General features: G+C 36.4%; 1 protein-coding gene across 4 annotated transcripts in view; it reads left to right on the forward strand.

Annotated features, from left to right (window-relative positions):
- The window catches only part of Sema1a (semaphorin 1a), a 461,552-nt gene that overhangs the window by 23,209 nt on the left and 419,461 nt on the right, over window positions 1–18,882 (forward strand). For all 4 annotated transcript variants that reach the window (XM_089735294.1, XM_089735292.1, XM_089735293.1 and 1 more), the window contains exon 2: window positions 14,307–14,632. In XM_089735294.1, the coding sequence (XP_089591420.1) occupies window positions 14,536–14,632 (97 nt within the window). In that variant the 5' untranslated portion in view covers window positions 14,307–14,535. The remainder of the gene's footprint in view (window positions 1–14,306; window positions 14,633–18,882) is intronic.

An 18,882-nucleotide genomic window follows, 5' to 3' on the forward strand; every position in this document is an offset into this window, starting at 1 on the left:
CTGCCAAGGCTGTAATTAACCAGGATTCCACACAACCGCGACTTCTCTGCCAAGAGTAGCCGATGATGATTATGATGATGATTCGGTCCTTGCTTGTAGCCCTGCAACTATTGTCGGTCGGAGAGTGGTCATTTGTTATACGGTTGCTCTTTTGTAAGACGCGCTTAGAGAAGCTCACTCGTTATTTTCGATCTCACTCTATAACTATAAACACTTTGGGGACCAGGTTTGGGGGTAATTCCTTATCCCGCCTAACGGTGAATGACTGGTTGTTTCTCGGGAGAGAAACGTTCTCCCTGACGCCCCGCTGCTTGCTTCTGCAAGTTGGTGCAGAAGTCGTGTGGCCATTGGATAGTATTCAATTACAAATAATTAAATTGAAGCTTCAAATATCTAATAGGCACGACACTCGGTGCAATTGCAGTCATACAACTGTTTTGTGGTTCAATTTACAATTACAATTTTCAATTTACAAGGTAATTTTTTTTGTAAACAGTCTTTTATCTTGAACGTTTACAAGTCTGTTATTAGTCTTCACGGTACCACCAGCTTAGAGAGCGGCGGTGGTAAAGAACGAAAAAAACTCTGTGAAATTGTAGTCAAAGCATGTAGGTAGTCCTTAAATATAGACGGCGTCTTGTTTCCTTGAATCGAGGCTAAGTAATGAGTAGCCGTTATTCCCTCCATCCTAGACTATGTTTACTGACTAATGAGTCGCTTTGAAGTCCTCCCCGAGGTGGTAATACGGTTACTCCCAAGATTCCTGTTCGTTGACCTGTGATTTAACTTTTACGTTAATTCTCGGACGGAAATGTAACCGGCGCGTTTGCATACAATTTCTAATTGTATTTAATTTGTACGAAATATGATTGTCGACATTCTGTTATACAAAATAGATGACTTTTTTTTTTTCTTGGATGGATGGATGACCTCACAGCCCACCTAGTGTTAAGTGGTTACTGGAGCCCATAGACATTTACGACGTAAATGCGCCACCCACCTTGAGATATATGTTATAAGGTCTCAAGTATAGTTACAACGGCTGCCCTATCCTTAAAACCGAAACGCATTACTGCTTCACGGCAGAAATAGGCAGGGCGGTGGTACCCACCCGCGCGGACTCACAAGAGGTCTTACCACCAGTAAACTGACTGATTGAAATGGACCTAGTTGAATTTATTTATCTGCCAGAATAAATTCCCTTACACGATGTTACTTCTCTTCTCAAACGTGGTTTGAAGAGAGCTCTCAGCAGTATCATAGATCCATCAGTCTCGAATCTCGATCTAAAGTATGAGAGGACACAATGACCGATGACAATCACGACAATGCTGCACAGATGTCGCATTCTGGTAAAAGCAAGAAACTCTTGAAAACTTTAATTTTTAATTGGCAACCCTTTCATGCTTTCACCGGAGCGAAATTAACAGCATCCCCTTATTAACCCTTCCTTAGCTCAGACTCTATTTTGGGAACTACCCGACTCCGGATAATCGCATCACAAGATTGTGACTCGCAATTACATTGATTTTATAATTCGTTTCTCAGCAAAGTCGTGGCTCGCGTGGCTTAAAGTACCTTTCGTATTTGTGTATTAATTTAGTGTGCTTAAATTATTACGTATTTAGTATTCTTAATCTATTTAAATGTAATCTCTTTTACTTTCTTAAGTTGTCTTTAACCTAGTATTTTACTTTACTTCGTGCTTAGAGAATACCGTGCGAGTTTTTTTTTATTGCTTAGATGGGTGGACGAACTCACAGCCCATCTGGTGTTAAGTGGTTACTGGAGCCCATAGACATCTACAACGTAAATGCGCCACCCACCTTGAGATATAAGTTCCAAGGTCTCAGTATAGTTACAACGACTGCCACACTCTTCAAACCGAAACGCATTACTGTACCACCAGTACAATTCTAGAGCTATATATTAGTACAGTGGAAAAATTACCTCTGGAAACGCATTGCACGATCTGTAAGTGCTTCTAAGTCGTACGGATGAACTCCACAACGGCGATGAGTGCTGTGATCGTAAAAAGTAATTTGTAATTGTGAAAATAACACATGACACATATAATGGTCACGATAAGACCGTGTTTCATAATTTAATATGGAACAGTTTCGTCGTGAATGTCGACAAATATATAATATTTCAATTGTGTTTTTTGTCATTCAATTCACATAAATATCGGTACAGTTCATTTTGTCGTATTTACACGCCAAAATATGTAGTCATTATTTAACAGATATAAAACAAATTAAGTAGATCAGATGTATTCATATTGAACAGAATGCTGCGAAAATAGGTTTCATAGAATTTGGTCATAATAAAACACGCAACGTGCAATTCAACTCAGGTGGAAGGAGTACCTTCCTCCGACGAAAAATAATGCAAAATTTAATTAACCAAGTTATCTGAGAGCTAAAACACAAGTTTTCTTAGAAAAACGAGAAAGCAGACACGTTAATTTGATTTTGTGGAATTACAACCCAACCAGAGTGTGAAAGACATCGTGCTATGAATATTAACTAATCTTTAGAAGTACCACTAGATTTAATGTACCTATTTATGGACTTAGCTAAAACCTTAATCTTATTTTAATATCATTAGGTCAGTATCTTAAATGAAAATATATTCTTTTAGTCATTACTTGTTTTTATTCCCGATGCTCATGGAAGCTCATGGATCAAAATTGTAATTGAAATAACTTTCAGGTTACGAACAATATTTTATATTTTCTTTTTTCAAACCATGAAACTTGAAAAAAGAGACAGTGACATTTTATTTATGCACTGAAAAAAAAAACATACATATTAAAATAAAATAACTCATTACTCTTTAAGTAATAAAGTATAGGACTAGCTTGGTCGCAAAGTCGTCAGAGTTTATTGAAGCTATAAACCTAATCCCTTTGTAGGGTCTGATGAAGCTAAAATCTATAAAACAAATGCCTCAGTCTGGATAGACTTCAGCCGTCTATTTATTCTTGCTACTCTTGACTGAAAAGCGTTTTACGAAACTAATTACAACAGTGAAGTAGAATTACATTTAGATGAATTTTTTACTATGGTCCCGCTTACGATGCTTCATACGATTTCCTCTAAAGATATTGTACTAAATAAATATTGGCAAAGGATTAAGTCTTATGACGTAAAAGGCGATGCCGCTACTAAAGTATAAAACTATCGACAGAATATATTTGAGCCTCCGTCTTATCACGCCACTATAAAATGCTTAACTGGCGCCACTTTTCCTGTGTGTTTATTTTCTTTATAAAGTGGGGCAATCGATCTCTCCGGTTATTCTAAGGGTTGCCTACTAAGAAAAACAAAAGTTGCAAGTGTGTGAAGAGTTAAGATAACGTTTTCAATACAGTGTGAAAGTGTTATAATTAATTAATGGATGAACTGGGTTTCAATGTAATTTAAAGTTTTTTATAATGTGTTTTCACTGTTGGAAGGCCAGACATCAATTATTAATTGATAAGCATGGTTGATCCAAATTTATCGGTCGCGTGACGTGCCTTCGAAATAGCTCGATTAAAATTAACTTAACGTTTTCTAGTTCACGAGAGTGTTGGACTTTAAAACAAAGTCTAAAGACAAACTGACTACTTCTGGAGATAATTTGAAGAAAGTGCTCGGTTCTTGATTCTATGCAAGTCCTCTCGGGTGCAAGGATAGACTCCACTTAATCTACGATGTTGCACTTGGCGAGATAATTTCACGCCAGCTCGTCCCGGCGCGGCGGCTACCCGTCAATTCAATTTTATACCTATAAATTTCATCGGAAACTATCTTAGCTTCTTCGATTGAGACACCTAATGGCATGGAGTAGAGTTCATCTGCATGAGCACAGTTGATTGAAGTTGAATTTATCGACGGAACTTTAATTTTTGATAATAACTACTATTATTTATTATTAATACGCTTTTGTTAGCTTCAGACGTATGTATGGTTGTAACGGAATCTTTGAATATGATTTTGACCCCTTTCAAAATCTTGGATTAACTCGAAATTTGGTATAGTTACTAAGGAAACGATCTTAGCTTCTTCGATTGAGACACCTAATGGCATGGAGTAGAGTTCATCTGTATGATCACAGTTGATTGAAGTTGAATTTATCGACGGAACTTTAATTTTTGATAATAACTACTATTATTTATTATTAATACGCTTTTGTTAGCTTCAGACGTATGTATGTTTGTAACGGAATCTTTGAACATGGTTTTGACCCCCTTCAAAACGTCGGATTAACTCGAAATTTGGTATAGTTATTAAGGACCGATGACAATTCTATATAAAAATAATAATAATAATTGAAGAAAAAATTGATATTCAACTAAAAAATGAAAAATAAATAATAGTTTAAAAAAACTAACAAAATACGCTTTTATAGCAAACCTAACTAAAAAAGAGAAAATAAATTTTAATAAATTTGAACTAAAAATAGTGTAAGAAAAAATGGTTTTATTGTAAAAAAAAGCGTGGGGTGCATGGTATCAGTAGTTATAAATATTTTATGAACAGATATGAGTAGAAGAGTTATTTTGATAATATCCTGAATATCCTGAATCCTGATTCCTTTTGTTTGTTTTAAGTTTATTTTATACAAGAGCTTAGGACTTTTATTTACCGATTGAGGCACTACGAAGTCAGCTAGTAAGTAATATGAAAGTAGTAGGGTGTATGACGAGCCTGTCCGTTAAGGGCTTAGCCGACTCATAGAACCTGATTAAAACAAACTATATTACCTTAAATTTACTTAGCTCTTGAATCAAATTCTTTCGAATGAAAAATTCATGTTCTTTTATTGTATTGGATCGACAATAATTATTTGAATTCGGAATTCTATTAGGGCGATTCTAAATTAATTCCAATCAGTTTTGTCCAACAATCTCTATTATCATTGTATTCCCTGTGCAAATGTTGTCTCATTGATTTATCCGGTAACAAGATGAAACGTGTCTGCAAATGTATTTATGTCAATAAAAGGGCCAGACCGGAGAGAATCAGTTTTCGTATACGTTATTGGAGTTACCCTCTGCATATATCAAATGAAGTCTTTTCTAAACTATTCGCAGGAGCAGTTCGATTCCATTGATGAACTGTATAGCGAAACGGATAGTTTTGATACTTGAGATTTTATTTAACGTCTGTCAAGATCATGTTATATTTACGTAAATAAACGACTAAGTATTTAAGGATAATTTGGACTGTTTAGTTAATTAGAGTTACTTGACGTCACGTTACAACTATCAATGACAATTTAATACATAACAAACACAGTTTACGTTACGTTAACCCACACACAGCTCACTGAGTTTCTCGTCGGATCTTCTCAGTGGGTCGCGTTTCCGATCCGGTGGTAGATTCTGCGAAGCACGGCTCTTGTTAGGGTTAGTGTTAGCAACGACGTCAGGTTTGGGCCCCATGAGCTCACCGACTAATTCGGTGAATGTAGAATAAGCCCTCGAGGTTAGAATAGGTAGGAAAAAAAATACGTTACGTATATGATGACACTAAGCGTTCCAGATTTAACGGCCCCAAATTATTATTTTCCCCTAGGAGAACAAGTCTGAAACAGATGAAATAAGAAAAAAATTGATATTTATTCAAAGCACGAATCTATTTTTCATTACCATAGATATTTTTGTTACTTAGCTGTATGAGCAGGCTTACACGTCTCTCGTGGTGTTCATCTACTGGAGCCTATAGATATCGCAATTTGAGAACGTCGACTTTGAAATATGAGATTTTTTTTCTATAACGGCTGTCCCATACCTTAAAGGAAAGCGCATGACTTCGTGGCACGGATAAGTAAGATGGTGGTATTTACCCATGTAGGCTTTAAGTATTATATATATTTAATATATAACAAATATTTTTATATAAATAAGCGTTTAAGTAAAGAAGAAAGACTATAGTATAGAAACACGTAATAGTATCAATCTTTTCCATCAAACTATGTGCTGGGTCTATACTCATATGATTGTAAATGTAGATTGATTGGCTGCATCTATCGTTTTTTTTGTTGTTGCAGTTCTGTCGCTTTACTACATCAGTCTGTATGTTACCGGCGCTCCGACTTCGAACCTATATTCTCGATTTAATTTATTGAATGATATCGCTAGCTGAGATAAATTTTATTTATTTAATACAACCTTTGTATTTTCTTTTCTGTTATTTTTTAAGTTTCTAAAACATTATTTATGAGGAGATCTCACCGGTAGGTGTCTCTAGTAGATTGAGTCTGTGACTAAATGGTATCGTTTATGTTTTTTTCGAACCCTGAAACAATCAGTTTTGATTTAACGGTTCGATAGTCATTAATGAAAAGCAGTCAAGACTTCATGTGTCGTGGCTAAGGATTATTATGTTGAATATTCGTTGTTAGGTAAGCTGTGAGTTCTATGCAAGAAAAAAACATTAAACTATAACACGTACGGTTGTACCTCAAGGCTCATGGTGTATACAGAATGACTGAACCTTTTTAACGTACATTACGAGTATTAACTCTGGCCGTTTTAAGCCGAGATCAAAAGTTTCTCATCGTTCCAACCAAACGCCTATTTGAGTTTCGGTTGGAGCTATCCTCATAAAAGCACGTCTTTTTGTGGCACCCTACGCCCACAGCCGAGCTATTTGATGGTATATGTACAGAGGACTACTGTAAATAATGACATAAGCCAAATCTATAGCTTTATTATTGTTTCTTTCTGTTTGAGAATCTCGAGTTTAGTGTTAAAAATGACGGGTTCATGTGTACGAAAGAAGTTTGTTTACTACAAACTTTAATAATGTCTACTTTGAGGGAATCAACAAAACATGTATAGTTATGATGAGTTTTCTAAATTCAAAGATAACTGTTTTATTGCAAAACATTTTTCTTTTGATGACCAAAAATACTGAGCAAAAAATCTAGTTTTAAGGACCGGCGACCATCAAGGCTAGCACTTTTATATAACGCAAAACTGTCATGTCCATAAATCAAGTAGATAAAAGTCCGTCTTACATCGGCGATTTTAATATTCGCCCTAAATTACGGTCTAGATATTCATTTCGGATTATTTCAGACGTCAACAGAAAACATGTTTAAAACAACAGTATTTTTGGGTAGAAAATCACCCTTGGTCGTTTTCTTTGCCACAAATCAAAAGGAAACGTTACGGAGACAGACGTCCCTTTGTCCTTTCGCTAATGCTTTGTATTATTTATTGTTTTGGATTTTACATTTTTCTATTGTGAGATTTATATTTCGAGGATAATTCGGCCCTTTTTTTGAGTTTGTTGTAAATGTCGTCGCGGCTTAAAGGATAAGGCGTCCGGTGCATTCCCAATTAGCGATGTAACGGTGTTGAATCCCGTAGGTGGGTACTAATTTTTCTAATGCAATGCGTACTTAACAAATGTTGTGAAGGCATAACATCATGTAATAAAATTCAAACTCCCAAAATTATAATTTCCGTAATTACTGGTGGTAGGCCCTCTTGTGAGTCCGCACGGGTAGGTACCACTACCCCGCCTATTTCTGGCGTGAAGCAGTAGTGCATTTCAGTTTGAAGGGTGGGCAGCCGTTGTAACTATACTGAGCCCTTAGAACTTATATCTCAAGGTCGGTGGCGCATTTACGTTGTAGATGTCTATGTGCTCCAGTAACTACTTAACACCTGGACTGTGAGCTCGGACGCATAAAAGATACATTAAATCAATAAAGAAAACATTACACACACTACATACCATGTATTTGACGCACACACGCATGCATACCTACTATTTATTGTCAATCTTTTGTTCTTGACGTCTGTTGTCAAATTGAGATTAAATATTGTTTGTCTTTGTTAATATTTTTTAGAGTGTAGTCTTGGCGAAATTTGTGATTATAGAAGTATAAAATACAATCATAATAGTGTGCAAACTTACAATTTCAATTAATTATAGTCGAATTTCGACTACTGCGGGACCTCTAGTTTCATTAAAATCGGATCAACGGTTTAGTACATACAGAATCCATAGATAAATAGATATTGTTATTTACTTAAATATATATTGTAGCATAAATGAAACGTATAAGTAAATAATTTGCAATAAAAATAATCCTATTATAAATTGAGGTCAAAAAATTATCCTATTTCTCAAGTTGGACCAATCTACATACAGTGTGTGCCGTTTCACTAAAGTCGGTTCATTAGTTGAGAAGCTTATCACGGACAAACAACTTGACAAGAAAATTTTATTCAAAAATATATTTTGTTATCTCTATATTTGTTATGTATGACCTGACCCACCTTTGATACAATTGTGTCTGATGAGCCTCGAATACATGGTACAATATATAAAATTATACATTTTTTATTTAAATTAACGTGGGTGGAATTAGAGCGCCACTACTTTGGACATTATTTGGTTTATATTATACAATTCTGATTTCATTTGTCAAGATCTATGCGAGAATAAAAACAAAGAAACTGTACTTTTTGTCGTTTTTGATTGGCGGCGACGCACGTTCCAGACTGTGACCAATTCACTTACGGCCAAAGCCGTGATACCATCATACCGTAGTTGAAGTGTTAGTAACACAGCTATGGCGTCAAATGGGTCGCTGCAGAAATTAGCTGGTTATTCGCTCCACCATCAGTTAGTCGATTATATTTTAGCGCTTACTAATCTTTGTGGCTGAGCAAAAGCAACAGTAATCAACAAGTGGCAAAGGAGTGTATTTAGTCGCTATCTACAAAACAGGGTCTGTAGGACAATACCACAATATCTTTTCTAGATTTCTTAAGTGTAGCACTCAACGTTTTAGTAGTAATTACGGTTTTGGGTCAAAGACGATTGCCTTGGTTGCCGCTGTTAATGTCGGGAACTATTCGATATTTTGAGGCCATGAATTCAAATGGAAAATAAACTTAACATATAAATAAATAATTATTTATCTCGAATAATATGTAACCATAACTGTAGTACTGATAATAATAATAAATCATGATAATTACTGTATTAAGTTTATATTGGAATTTGGTTTTATAGCCTAGGCGCAATGATTAGTTTTCAGTCTTTTGAAGTTAATTTAGATAGATTGAAAGTTTGTTAAGAGAGAAACTTATTGCGTTTTACCTCAAAAATTGTTTTGTTAGTGTGCTTGCATAATTGCTTGCTTGTATTTGTCTCGAGTCTCAAAACAATTGAGGTCTTAAGAAATACGAACGCCGGCCGGCGTAATATTATGAAAGACACGTTTTTGTTCAACTAATTCTTTCTTCTGCTTTGAATACGAATGCAGTCACGAGATAAACTTTATTTTCTTAATATATTTTAGTGCACACTATTTTTAAGTCTTAATTATAAGCTACGAGTTAACTTATGTACTATTTTATTTATGTACCGTACCTACTAGGTGTACCCGACCGATTCGCTGGGCATTTAAAATGAACATTATTATTTATTGTCATTATTATTAGGGAGTCCAACACTCATATAAACATTAGCCTATCCATTAAGTACATTTCTACATGAATACCAAGTTTCAAGTCAATCGGATGCATGGTTCAGTAGTTATAACGGAACATCCGTAAAAACCACTGTAGATTTATATATTAGTATAGCTTATTAACTTATTAACTATCTACATGCACAGCTTATTTGATTTTTTATTGTCACCGGAGTCCAATGAAAATCCACTGAGCTGGTCAGCTGGAGGAGGTCGAAGACTCAGTCGCATTAGCAGGTTATTAAAAATAAGGTATTTTTTGGAAAGAATTCACCTTTTGTTTAATAGTTTTAATACAGATTTTCGAATTATTAAGACAGGTAATTATTAACTGATTGATGAAAAAAAAACGATGAACCAATTTAACACCAAGTTCATGAGCTTTATTAAATTTTAATAAGCACAAATTTCCTTATTCTGTTCGAATTGTAAGGAAGGCGGCGTTTAATTGCTCTAGACTGAAAATTGAGTAATAAAAAATAACTTTCATATGAACTAGCCAGGACAAACACTAGAGATTACAGATTACATTTGCATTCAATTTTTTAAACTAAATTCGCATGCTCCGATCATCAGATGTAAATTGGAAACTGACCAAATATATAAGTGGAATAGTTTAATTATTTTATTCGTTCGAATGTAATCATAAAACTGATTGATTTATTGCGTTTTATCCAATATTAAGCTTTCATAATTGAAAAATCAACCTATAACAATACGTATGTAAGTATACAGTATATAGTTTAACTTGCAACGGATTAACACTACGCCATAATTACATAGCGTGCCGTCGTAATAGTCAATGCTTTGTTGATCTGTTTGTATTTGTGTATATCCGTCTATTTGGATATATGGACAGCCACGGGCCATCTAATGTTAAGGTGTCTAAGTGTGCGAAACTTATAGTCAATACTACGTAGTTAGTTCTATTAAGATATTCTTGTGACCATCGGTGGCGGATTTGTTCCAAATGACCATTCATTCATTTTCTTGATCAGATTTCATTCTTACTTGATTAAAAGCTAAATTTTGCCCTAACCCCTATTCTACTGGTGGTAGAACCTCTTGTAAGTCCGCACGGATGGGTACCAACATCCCGCCTATTTCTGCCGTGAAGCAGCAATGCGTTTCGGTTTGAAGGGCGGGGCAGCCGTTGTAACTATACTGAGACTTTAGAACTTATATCTCAAGGTGGGTGGCGCATTTACGTTGCAGATGTCTAAGGGCTCCATACCCTCCCTCAAATCGTTCCAGTAACATTGGAATGTAATGAGAATGAAAATAAGTATTATAATATTATTATAAGACAAAATAATACGGTCATTATTTTGTACAAAATCTCGAGTTACGGTATCGGTTTCTACGAAGCAATGAATTATTATTATTATGTTCTATTCTAATTGGATCACGAGGCTCGAAGATTCAAAGCGTACTTTTTGTACTGTTACTTCGGAGCCTTGAAATCGTTTTCATTTACTTTAAAATTTCACTGAACTTTTCCTATGTGAAGTTTGTTAAATTTTAACAAATTGAATTAGCAATGAACCAATTCTACTCATACTATGTAGACTTTTAATGGATCTTATTTTTTTATGAGCGAAATAGATATATTAAATTATTAGTGGGTTAATTATACTAAAAAGTAACTTGTTATGTAAAAAAGTATGCAGATTAGTTATCATGAGTGCCACGAAATTTTCTAGCTCTTAATTTAAAGATGAGCTGTTAATAAACTTTATTTACCTATCTATAAACCATTATGTAACAATGAAGCAGGCACTAAAATATAATACAACAATGTTGAATACAGAATACAGTCGCCTATTAATTAAAATAATTGTTGGCTCGTTTTATAAATAAGATAAAAAAAGATAAATAAATTATAGCAAATAAAAAAATTAATCCATTTTTGTCTTCTTAATCGATAGCAGCAGTAGTATACAAATAAAGAAATGATTGTATTAACGCATTCCATATTAAAAAATATACGATTCAAATTTTATTATCATCAGAACATAAAATAAGTTTGTACGTTATCCAAATAAACTCCGGTCAAGTTGACATTGAATAAACATAGTCGTCCCCTATTTATTTGTATTTCGATTTTCGTGTACATCGTGCCGTTCCCGCCGAAGAAGTCGCGCAAAATGTTTATTTTATTGATTTTCACACGGACCTAGCACAATGCATTCTGCCGACCCTACTCGGGGTACTTTGATACGGAACCAAAATAAATAAAAAATATAGCACGCTTTATTAATTAATCTGCCGTATCGCTCTTAGCTCATAATGTTTTTTTTTTGTTGATATTCCCTTGATTGTATTTTATAATGTTTGATTGGGATTGCATTTTCATTAATTGAAACGGGCAGATGTGTTGATGTAATGTAATGCAGACCTGTCTCTTCTAATTTCTGTAATATTGTAATGCACACTAATATTACACACTTATTACACTCTTCTAATTTGTGTAATATTTTATATACTGTTTTTTTGTTCTCATTGTAGGCAGACGGGCATACAGCCCACCTGAAGTTAAGGAGTCATTGTACCTCATGGACATCAGCGATTTCAGGGGTGCAGATAATGAGCTGCTGTTTTAGAATGTCTTTAACAATTGATTGTCTTGTACATTGCCTATGCGTCTCGTTGGAAGCAGGTGGCAACGGACATAAATTGGAGAGGCCTATATTCAGCAGTGAATAGGCTGAGATAATAATGATGCACAATTCCTATCTATTTCTGCCACCAAACAGTAGTGCATTTCGATTTTAATGGTGCCCAACCATATATCGTCGGTCATTATACTGTTAATCTGAGACTTCCTACTCATTATTAAAGGTGGGTGGCGGAATTTACGTTCTTCATGACTAAGGGCTCTGGTAGCCACTTAACATCAGGTGGGTTGTGAACTCGTCCATATTAGGAATAAAAAAACTATAAAACGTAGTTATAGCATAAGGGACATAATACTATGTTTGAAAAGCAGTAAGCCTTGAAATTTGCTTTCATAATAGGTGGTTTATGATTATCTCTATGTTTGCCTGTAAAGGTCTACTAGAATAAAAACTGATTTGATTTAAAACCGCAATTGGTGCAGGCCGGATCCTATCGACACCAAATGTGAATGCTGTCAACCTTGAGACAAAGTAAACGTTATAGTCTCATTTGTCTTGCATTTGTACAACGGCCCTATTACTTTGCTAATCATTCGATTGCTTCGTGGCAGAAATAGGCAGGTCGGTGCTACCTACACGTACCAATGAGTCCTAGTCAGAACTTTACATGGAAATTAGGGACCGAGCTAGGAAAACAAGTGAGGCCACTAAAAATGCGGGGGTGCAGTTGCAGTCATGCGTTCCGGTTTGCGGGATGGAGCAGCTATGGTTCAGTACATTTTAAATAAAGAGGTTTGTTGTAGATAGACTTACTTAACTGCCATAGATATAGCAAGGTGAATAACTATCACTTACCATGAGATGTGATGACGAAATCTCAACTTAGTTCTGTTGTTTTGTTTCACCCTTCAGATTGGAATGCATGGTAAATTCTATTGTGGTGTTCCACCCTTCAAATCGGAATGCACGGTGGCCTTGCAGCAGGAATAGGTAGGATGGTGGTATGTATTCCTACGGGCGCCCTACCGTCACCGCATTCACGTTGTCTGCACGAGTGTTTATTTCACACCAAGTGAACTGTTAGTTTTTTGCCATCTTTTTGGTTAATAGCTAGACCCAAACCTCCGACCAGAATATGACTGGTTTTAAATTACTTCGTATGATAATATGTTAACAATAGTATAGTTTTCGGATGGTTTACCATTAAAAGTCACCTGAAGTAAACCGAGTTCAGAATAAAATTAAGTCACGTGAGACAACTTTATCTAATTGACAATAATGAGCGCGCTGTCATTCTCGATTCAAATTTGATTGTACTTTTTTACACTTTTTTGGGATAAGATGTTTCGGAATACATGCTTTCAAATTTTAAACGAAAAATATGATCTTACTTGTGTTTGAAAACTTAATAAGTTTTATGATCAATATTACATCATGTTGAAATCGTTTTGTCAATAAAAGCTGACTTTCAATGTTTAGATAAATAAAGTTACTTCGTAAAACTATTATTTATTTAAATATAGCTTAAAAAAGAGAAGATGCATTTGCAAGATTGTAATTTTGAACCATTAAGGTGCACGACTCTACATTCCAGCATAGTTTGAAATATCCACGATATTTGAAAAGACCTAGAGCTATCTCTATAATTTCTTCGAGTCTAGAATCGTTAAGGTTGTAAAATCTTTTTATGTATTTATTTTGTTACTCTACATTGCAGCTTTCATTGCTCAAAGTTCATATGCAAAGTTATAAATATCCCGTTATTTGAAAATACTTAACATTGTAACTTAGTAAGCTTCGCAATGATTAATAAGGTGACATGACCTTGCGTTATACACGCGACTCTATCCACATTCAGCTGTAAATTTATCAAAGTAATTGAGATGTTTAACTGTTTAAAACATTCCTGCCATTTTATAAGGCCTGTGTAGCAGTAATTTAGTCAAGTTATAAAACTAAGAGATCTTTGGTTACGCACGTGACTCTACATTCAAGTTTTCGTGGATCAAATTTAACGTACACAGTTTGAAATATCCCGCCATTTTAAAAGACCTAGAGCTAGCTCTAGTTAGCTAAAGGGGCGTTTACAAACAAAGACTCCGATGCTTTTGGGGGATACATGCTGAGTGTAATTGCAGGTTTAGGCGTTCATTAGGATATGCAAGGGAGTTTTTTTTTAACACGATTATGACGTACCAGGGTCGTGGAGGGTGCGCTGCGGGTGAGGAGGGCTGCGTCACGTGCTAGGTCCGCACTCCGCAGCCCCACGCATGCGAGACCGCGGGGCGCCCGTGGCGCAGGCGCGTTCCCCGTGTTCGCCCCCTGCCCGCCAGTCTGCCGCCGGCCGCCGAGCGCCTTGCCTGCTCTTACTGCGCTGATCCGCGTGACGCGAGTGATCTCCAAGTGATGTCGACTTGTGACTAGTGCCATGATCATGTTTCGCTGTGTCCTGGTCGCGGCACTCATCGCCGTCGCCGCCGCAGCCTGGCAAGAGAACGTCAGGCCGAAAGTCTTCGCACAATTAGGTGAGTCCACCAAGAATCCCCCCGAAAACGTGTTTAATTTAGGGAACGCTGTACAATAACACACATAATAACATTCGAAGTCGATCTCGATAGGCCCCTATTACGGTTTCTTGTCGTACATCCGAGTTTGTAGTGTTTACGTTGTTTTGTTTGACGACAACGCGGGAACAAACACTCCATTCAAAAGTTTTCGTGTTCACGTCAAAGCTGTCATGTCTTCAAAGCGGACGTGAACGGTTTGATAAAGCTCATTAAGGACGTAGGATCTTTAAATCCTTTGAAGAAAGTTATCTCCGAGAGATTACAGTTATAAAAGAGGGCACATGGTTTTGTTTTGGTTCTGTTTGATCGAATGTTTTTGCAATCTATGTTGATAATAAAAGTTTTGCACGTTATAAAACTTTATTTCTGCGAGTAACTTCACTTTATGGCGTATATAAAATTCTAAAAGTATTTGGTTTCAAGTTACCAAAAACATCAGTAACTAAGATTTACACAAAACATTTTAAAACCATGTTTTTGTGAAGAATTACTTTATACAGTATGATTTAAAATAACTTAAATTTCCAGTTTAAAACAACCTTTACTTAAGCCTTAGAGTAGCCGTCTCTTTTTTAGTTATAATCTGCGACAATCTGTAAAACAGTCGAATCTTACTACGGCGATAGTTGTTAAAGATGTTTTTAGTTTTGTCTAAAATTCGCCAAACTGTAAAAGATACTATAAGATTTGTGTTGGTAGAGCCGTTTAAAAGGTTTATTGAATCGAAATGTTGCTAAAAGTTTTTCTAACCCATAGACACAGCCCACTGAGTTTCACGCCGGATCTTCTCAGTGAGTCGCGTTTCGGATCCGGTGGTAGGTATCTGCGAAGCACTGCTCTTGCTAGGGCCAGTGTTAGCAACACTCCCGGCTTGAGCCCCGTGAGCTCACCTACAAGTTAGGGTTACGCTGACATAGCCTCTCAAGGCTATCAGCTTAAGTAGGAAAAAATTTAAAAAGTTTTCATGACGAATTCGGGATACGCGCTATAAAGTTGCGGAACGCGAGAAACATCGTATATTTATCATTTTCGATAGAATCACTAAACACAGAGTAGTCTAGGAGTAAATTTCGCGGTAAGTCCACAACGGGACAGTGTCACGCGACAGTTAGTCCTGTTCGAATAAAAGCCAGAGAGCACAACTGTCGTCATTGTTTTATTGTGCATTCTGCATTGCGGGGGCCAGACACGTGGCTCTCATTAGTGCAACACAAAGCAAAGCAGTTTGTTCTGCGTTTTGCAATGTTACGCTTGGATTAGCGATCCACGCGATGTTTAACGTAGCGCACGGAACTTTGTCTGCCCCGGACAATGCCTTCGATGTTTCCTCGTGAATCGGAAATTCCCTTTTATTTCTTAATGGATAGCGTTGAAATGGAAATAGCTGACGTCATTCATCGAGACGCGAATGTGTCGGCCGCATATCCTGCCACGTATCCGTCTATTGTTTCACTCATATCGCTTTTAGGTGATGCGTCGAAATTCTAATGGGCACCAAAGAAAACGCTTAAAGTGCTTTTAACTGTGTAGCTTACGGTAATGCTTATTAAAGTTTTGTTCGTATTTAACTCAGTTAATTAGAATGCAACAGTTTTAGTGTTTGATGTGGGCACACTCGTAGCGAGAGAGTCAACACCTCACTGGTAATGTGATACTCTATACGAAATTGGAAGGGTCAAACTGACCGCAGTATCTGGCTTAATGAACGGCGTGGGGTGGATTTAATGCGATATCAAATGACATATCTTGAGACAATAAAGCTGAAATTTAATCTACGAGGGTAATAAATAATGACAAGGGACGGTCTGGTATTGTTAATCGAAAATTGATCATTAAGTTTGACTAGTTCAATACTTTATTGTGCCACCGGTGGCATAAATGATCGAATGAGTACAATGTAGATGAATGTTAAACAAGGTTAAAATTGATTTTTATGATAACAATTAAATAGAAAATCATTAAACATATATAAAGACTCTTTAGTCATCCGTGAATAAGAAAACTGTAAATTATCAGAAAAGTCTGAAATAATAAAACAGTAGTCGAAAACGCTAAATTAAACCGTAAAAATAGTTTTAATAGTGTCTATGACACGCGAAAACCGAAGAGAATCCTATGAAACTATAAATGTTGATAAAAAGTTCAAAAGTTGAAATAGGCTTTATTGTAGATGGTGAATGAAGCACGCAATGACTTAATAATGGATTAGGTTACCGATTTTAAAATTCTAGTACTCCGATGAGTCAGTACCTACTATCTAAATGACTTTAATTATCAATTTTACTTAACGACAACTTTTTTCTTTATCTATTCGCTGATAGCCTAAGGTGCTATTCAGCTAAGCTGTGACTGGTAGGTGAGCTCATGGGGCTCAACCTAAGAGAATGTGCTGGCCCCCTAACAAGACTGAAAATTATACCTTTTAATGGACATTTGCGTTTTTTTATTGCTTAGAAGGACGAGCTCACAGCCCACCTGGTGTTAAGCGGTTACTGGAGCCCATAGACATTTACAACGCAAATGCGCCACCCACCTTGCCATATAAGTTCTAAGGTCTCAAGTATAGTTACAACGGCTGCCCCAATCTTCAAGCCGAAACGCATTACTGCTTCACAGCGGAAATAAGCGGGGTGGTGAGACCTACCCGTGCTGACTCACATGAGGTCCTACCACCAGTAATTACGCAGATTATAATTTGGCGGGTTTGATTTTTATTACATGATATCCTTCACCGTAGAAGTCGATCGTGAACATTTATTAAGTACATATTTCATTAGAAAAATTGGTACCCGCCTGCGGGATTCGAACATCCTTATCCTTTAGGCCATGACGACCTCAAAACGTTTAGTTTTTATTACCTAACAAATGCACATCATGCAATCAGTAGCATATTATTTCGTATGCCAAGGTCGAAGAATGCACAGCTAATTACTTATTAATTTTTAATGATACCGAATATGTGTTAAAAAATATTATTTTTCTAATCAGCCTCGTTGTGCTGTGTAACAATACTGTGTCGCATATTAGGAGCAAGGTGGCTGTTGATGGTTCCTACTATATACATACATCGATTTCTATCCTAAGCTTGATGGTCGCATTAGCGTTGTGCTATCTAAGGGCTCTGGTAAACGTATAGTTTCGAGCAATCCGTGAACTCCTGTGCCCATATCGATGTACACTAGATCAAGATTTCAGCTCATCGGCTTCTGTCACTTTTTTCAAAACTATATTGTAGAATTACTAGTTAACGTTCAGCTTTGTTTAGAGAAGTAGAGGAAAAGGTAGACCTAAGAAAAAATGGACGGACTGCGTGAAAGACGATATTTGTAAGAGGGGAGTGAGCGAAGAAATGGGATATGATATAGGAGCATTCATAGTCATAGTATTCATAGTCATCGTCGCCTAAAGGATAAGACGTCCGGGTGCATTCGTGTTGAGCAATGCACCGATGTTCGAATCCCAGGCGGGTACTAATATTTCGAACGAAATACGTAGTTACTCAACAAATGTTCACGATTGACTTCCACGGTGAAGGAATAACATCGTGTAATAAAAATCAAACCCGCAAAATTATAATTTGCGTCATTACTGGTGGTAGGACCTCTTGTGAGTCCGCGTAGTTAGGTACTACCGCACTGCCTTTTTCTGCCGTGAGCAGTAATGCGTTTCGGCTTAAAGGGCGGGGCAGCCATTGTAACTATACTAGAGACCTCAGAACTTATATCTCAAGGTGCGCGCATTTACGTCGTAGATGTCTATGGGCTCCAGTGTCCACTTAACATCTGGTGGGCTGTCAGCTTGTCCACATATCTAAGTAATAAAAAACAAATAAATAAAAAGAGTATGAAAGGATATAAAAGAGTATGGAAGGAGAAACATGTTGTGACGACCCCAGTTGACTGGGGAAGCAGGGCAGGAGAATAATGATGATGTTCAGCTTTGTTGACTTCTAAACACACGTTATGTAACAAATCGTAATAATAAGATTAGGTTCTTTTGATTTTCTTAGAATTAAAGTTTTCTACTACTCACAGATTGAAACAGGAGAAACATTTTACGATAAATACGACGATTTCTATACAGGTTCAATGATTAGTTATACACATTATATCTATCTAGACCGGTTGTATGCGCCAGAGAAACGTGCTGCGAACTACAAACTGGATGCTGCAGGAAATTTCTCTGAGTCAAAGGCCGATGACTCATTC

This window comes from Bombyx mandarina, chromosome 19, assembly GCF_030267445.1.
Source record: "Bombyx mandarina strain Sakado chromosome 19, ASM3026744v2".
Taxonomy (NCBI): Eukaryota; Metazoa; Arthropoda; class Insecta; order Lepidoptera; family Bombycidae; genus Bombyx; species Bombyx mandarina.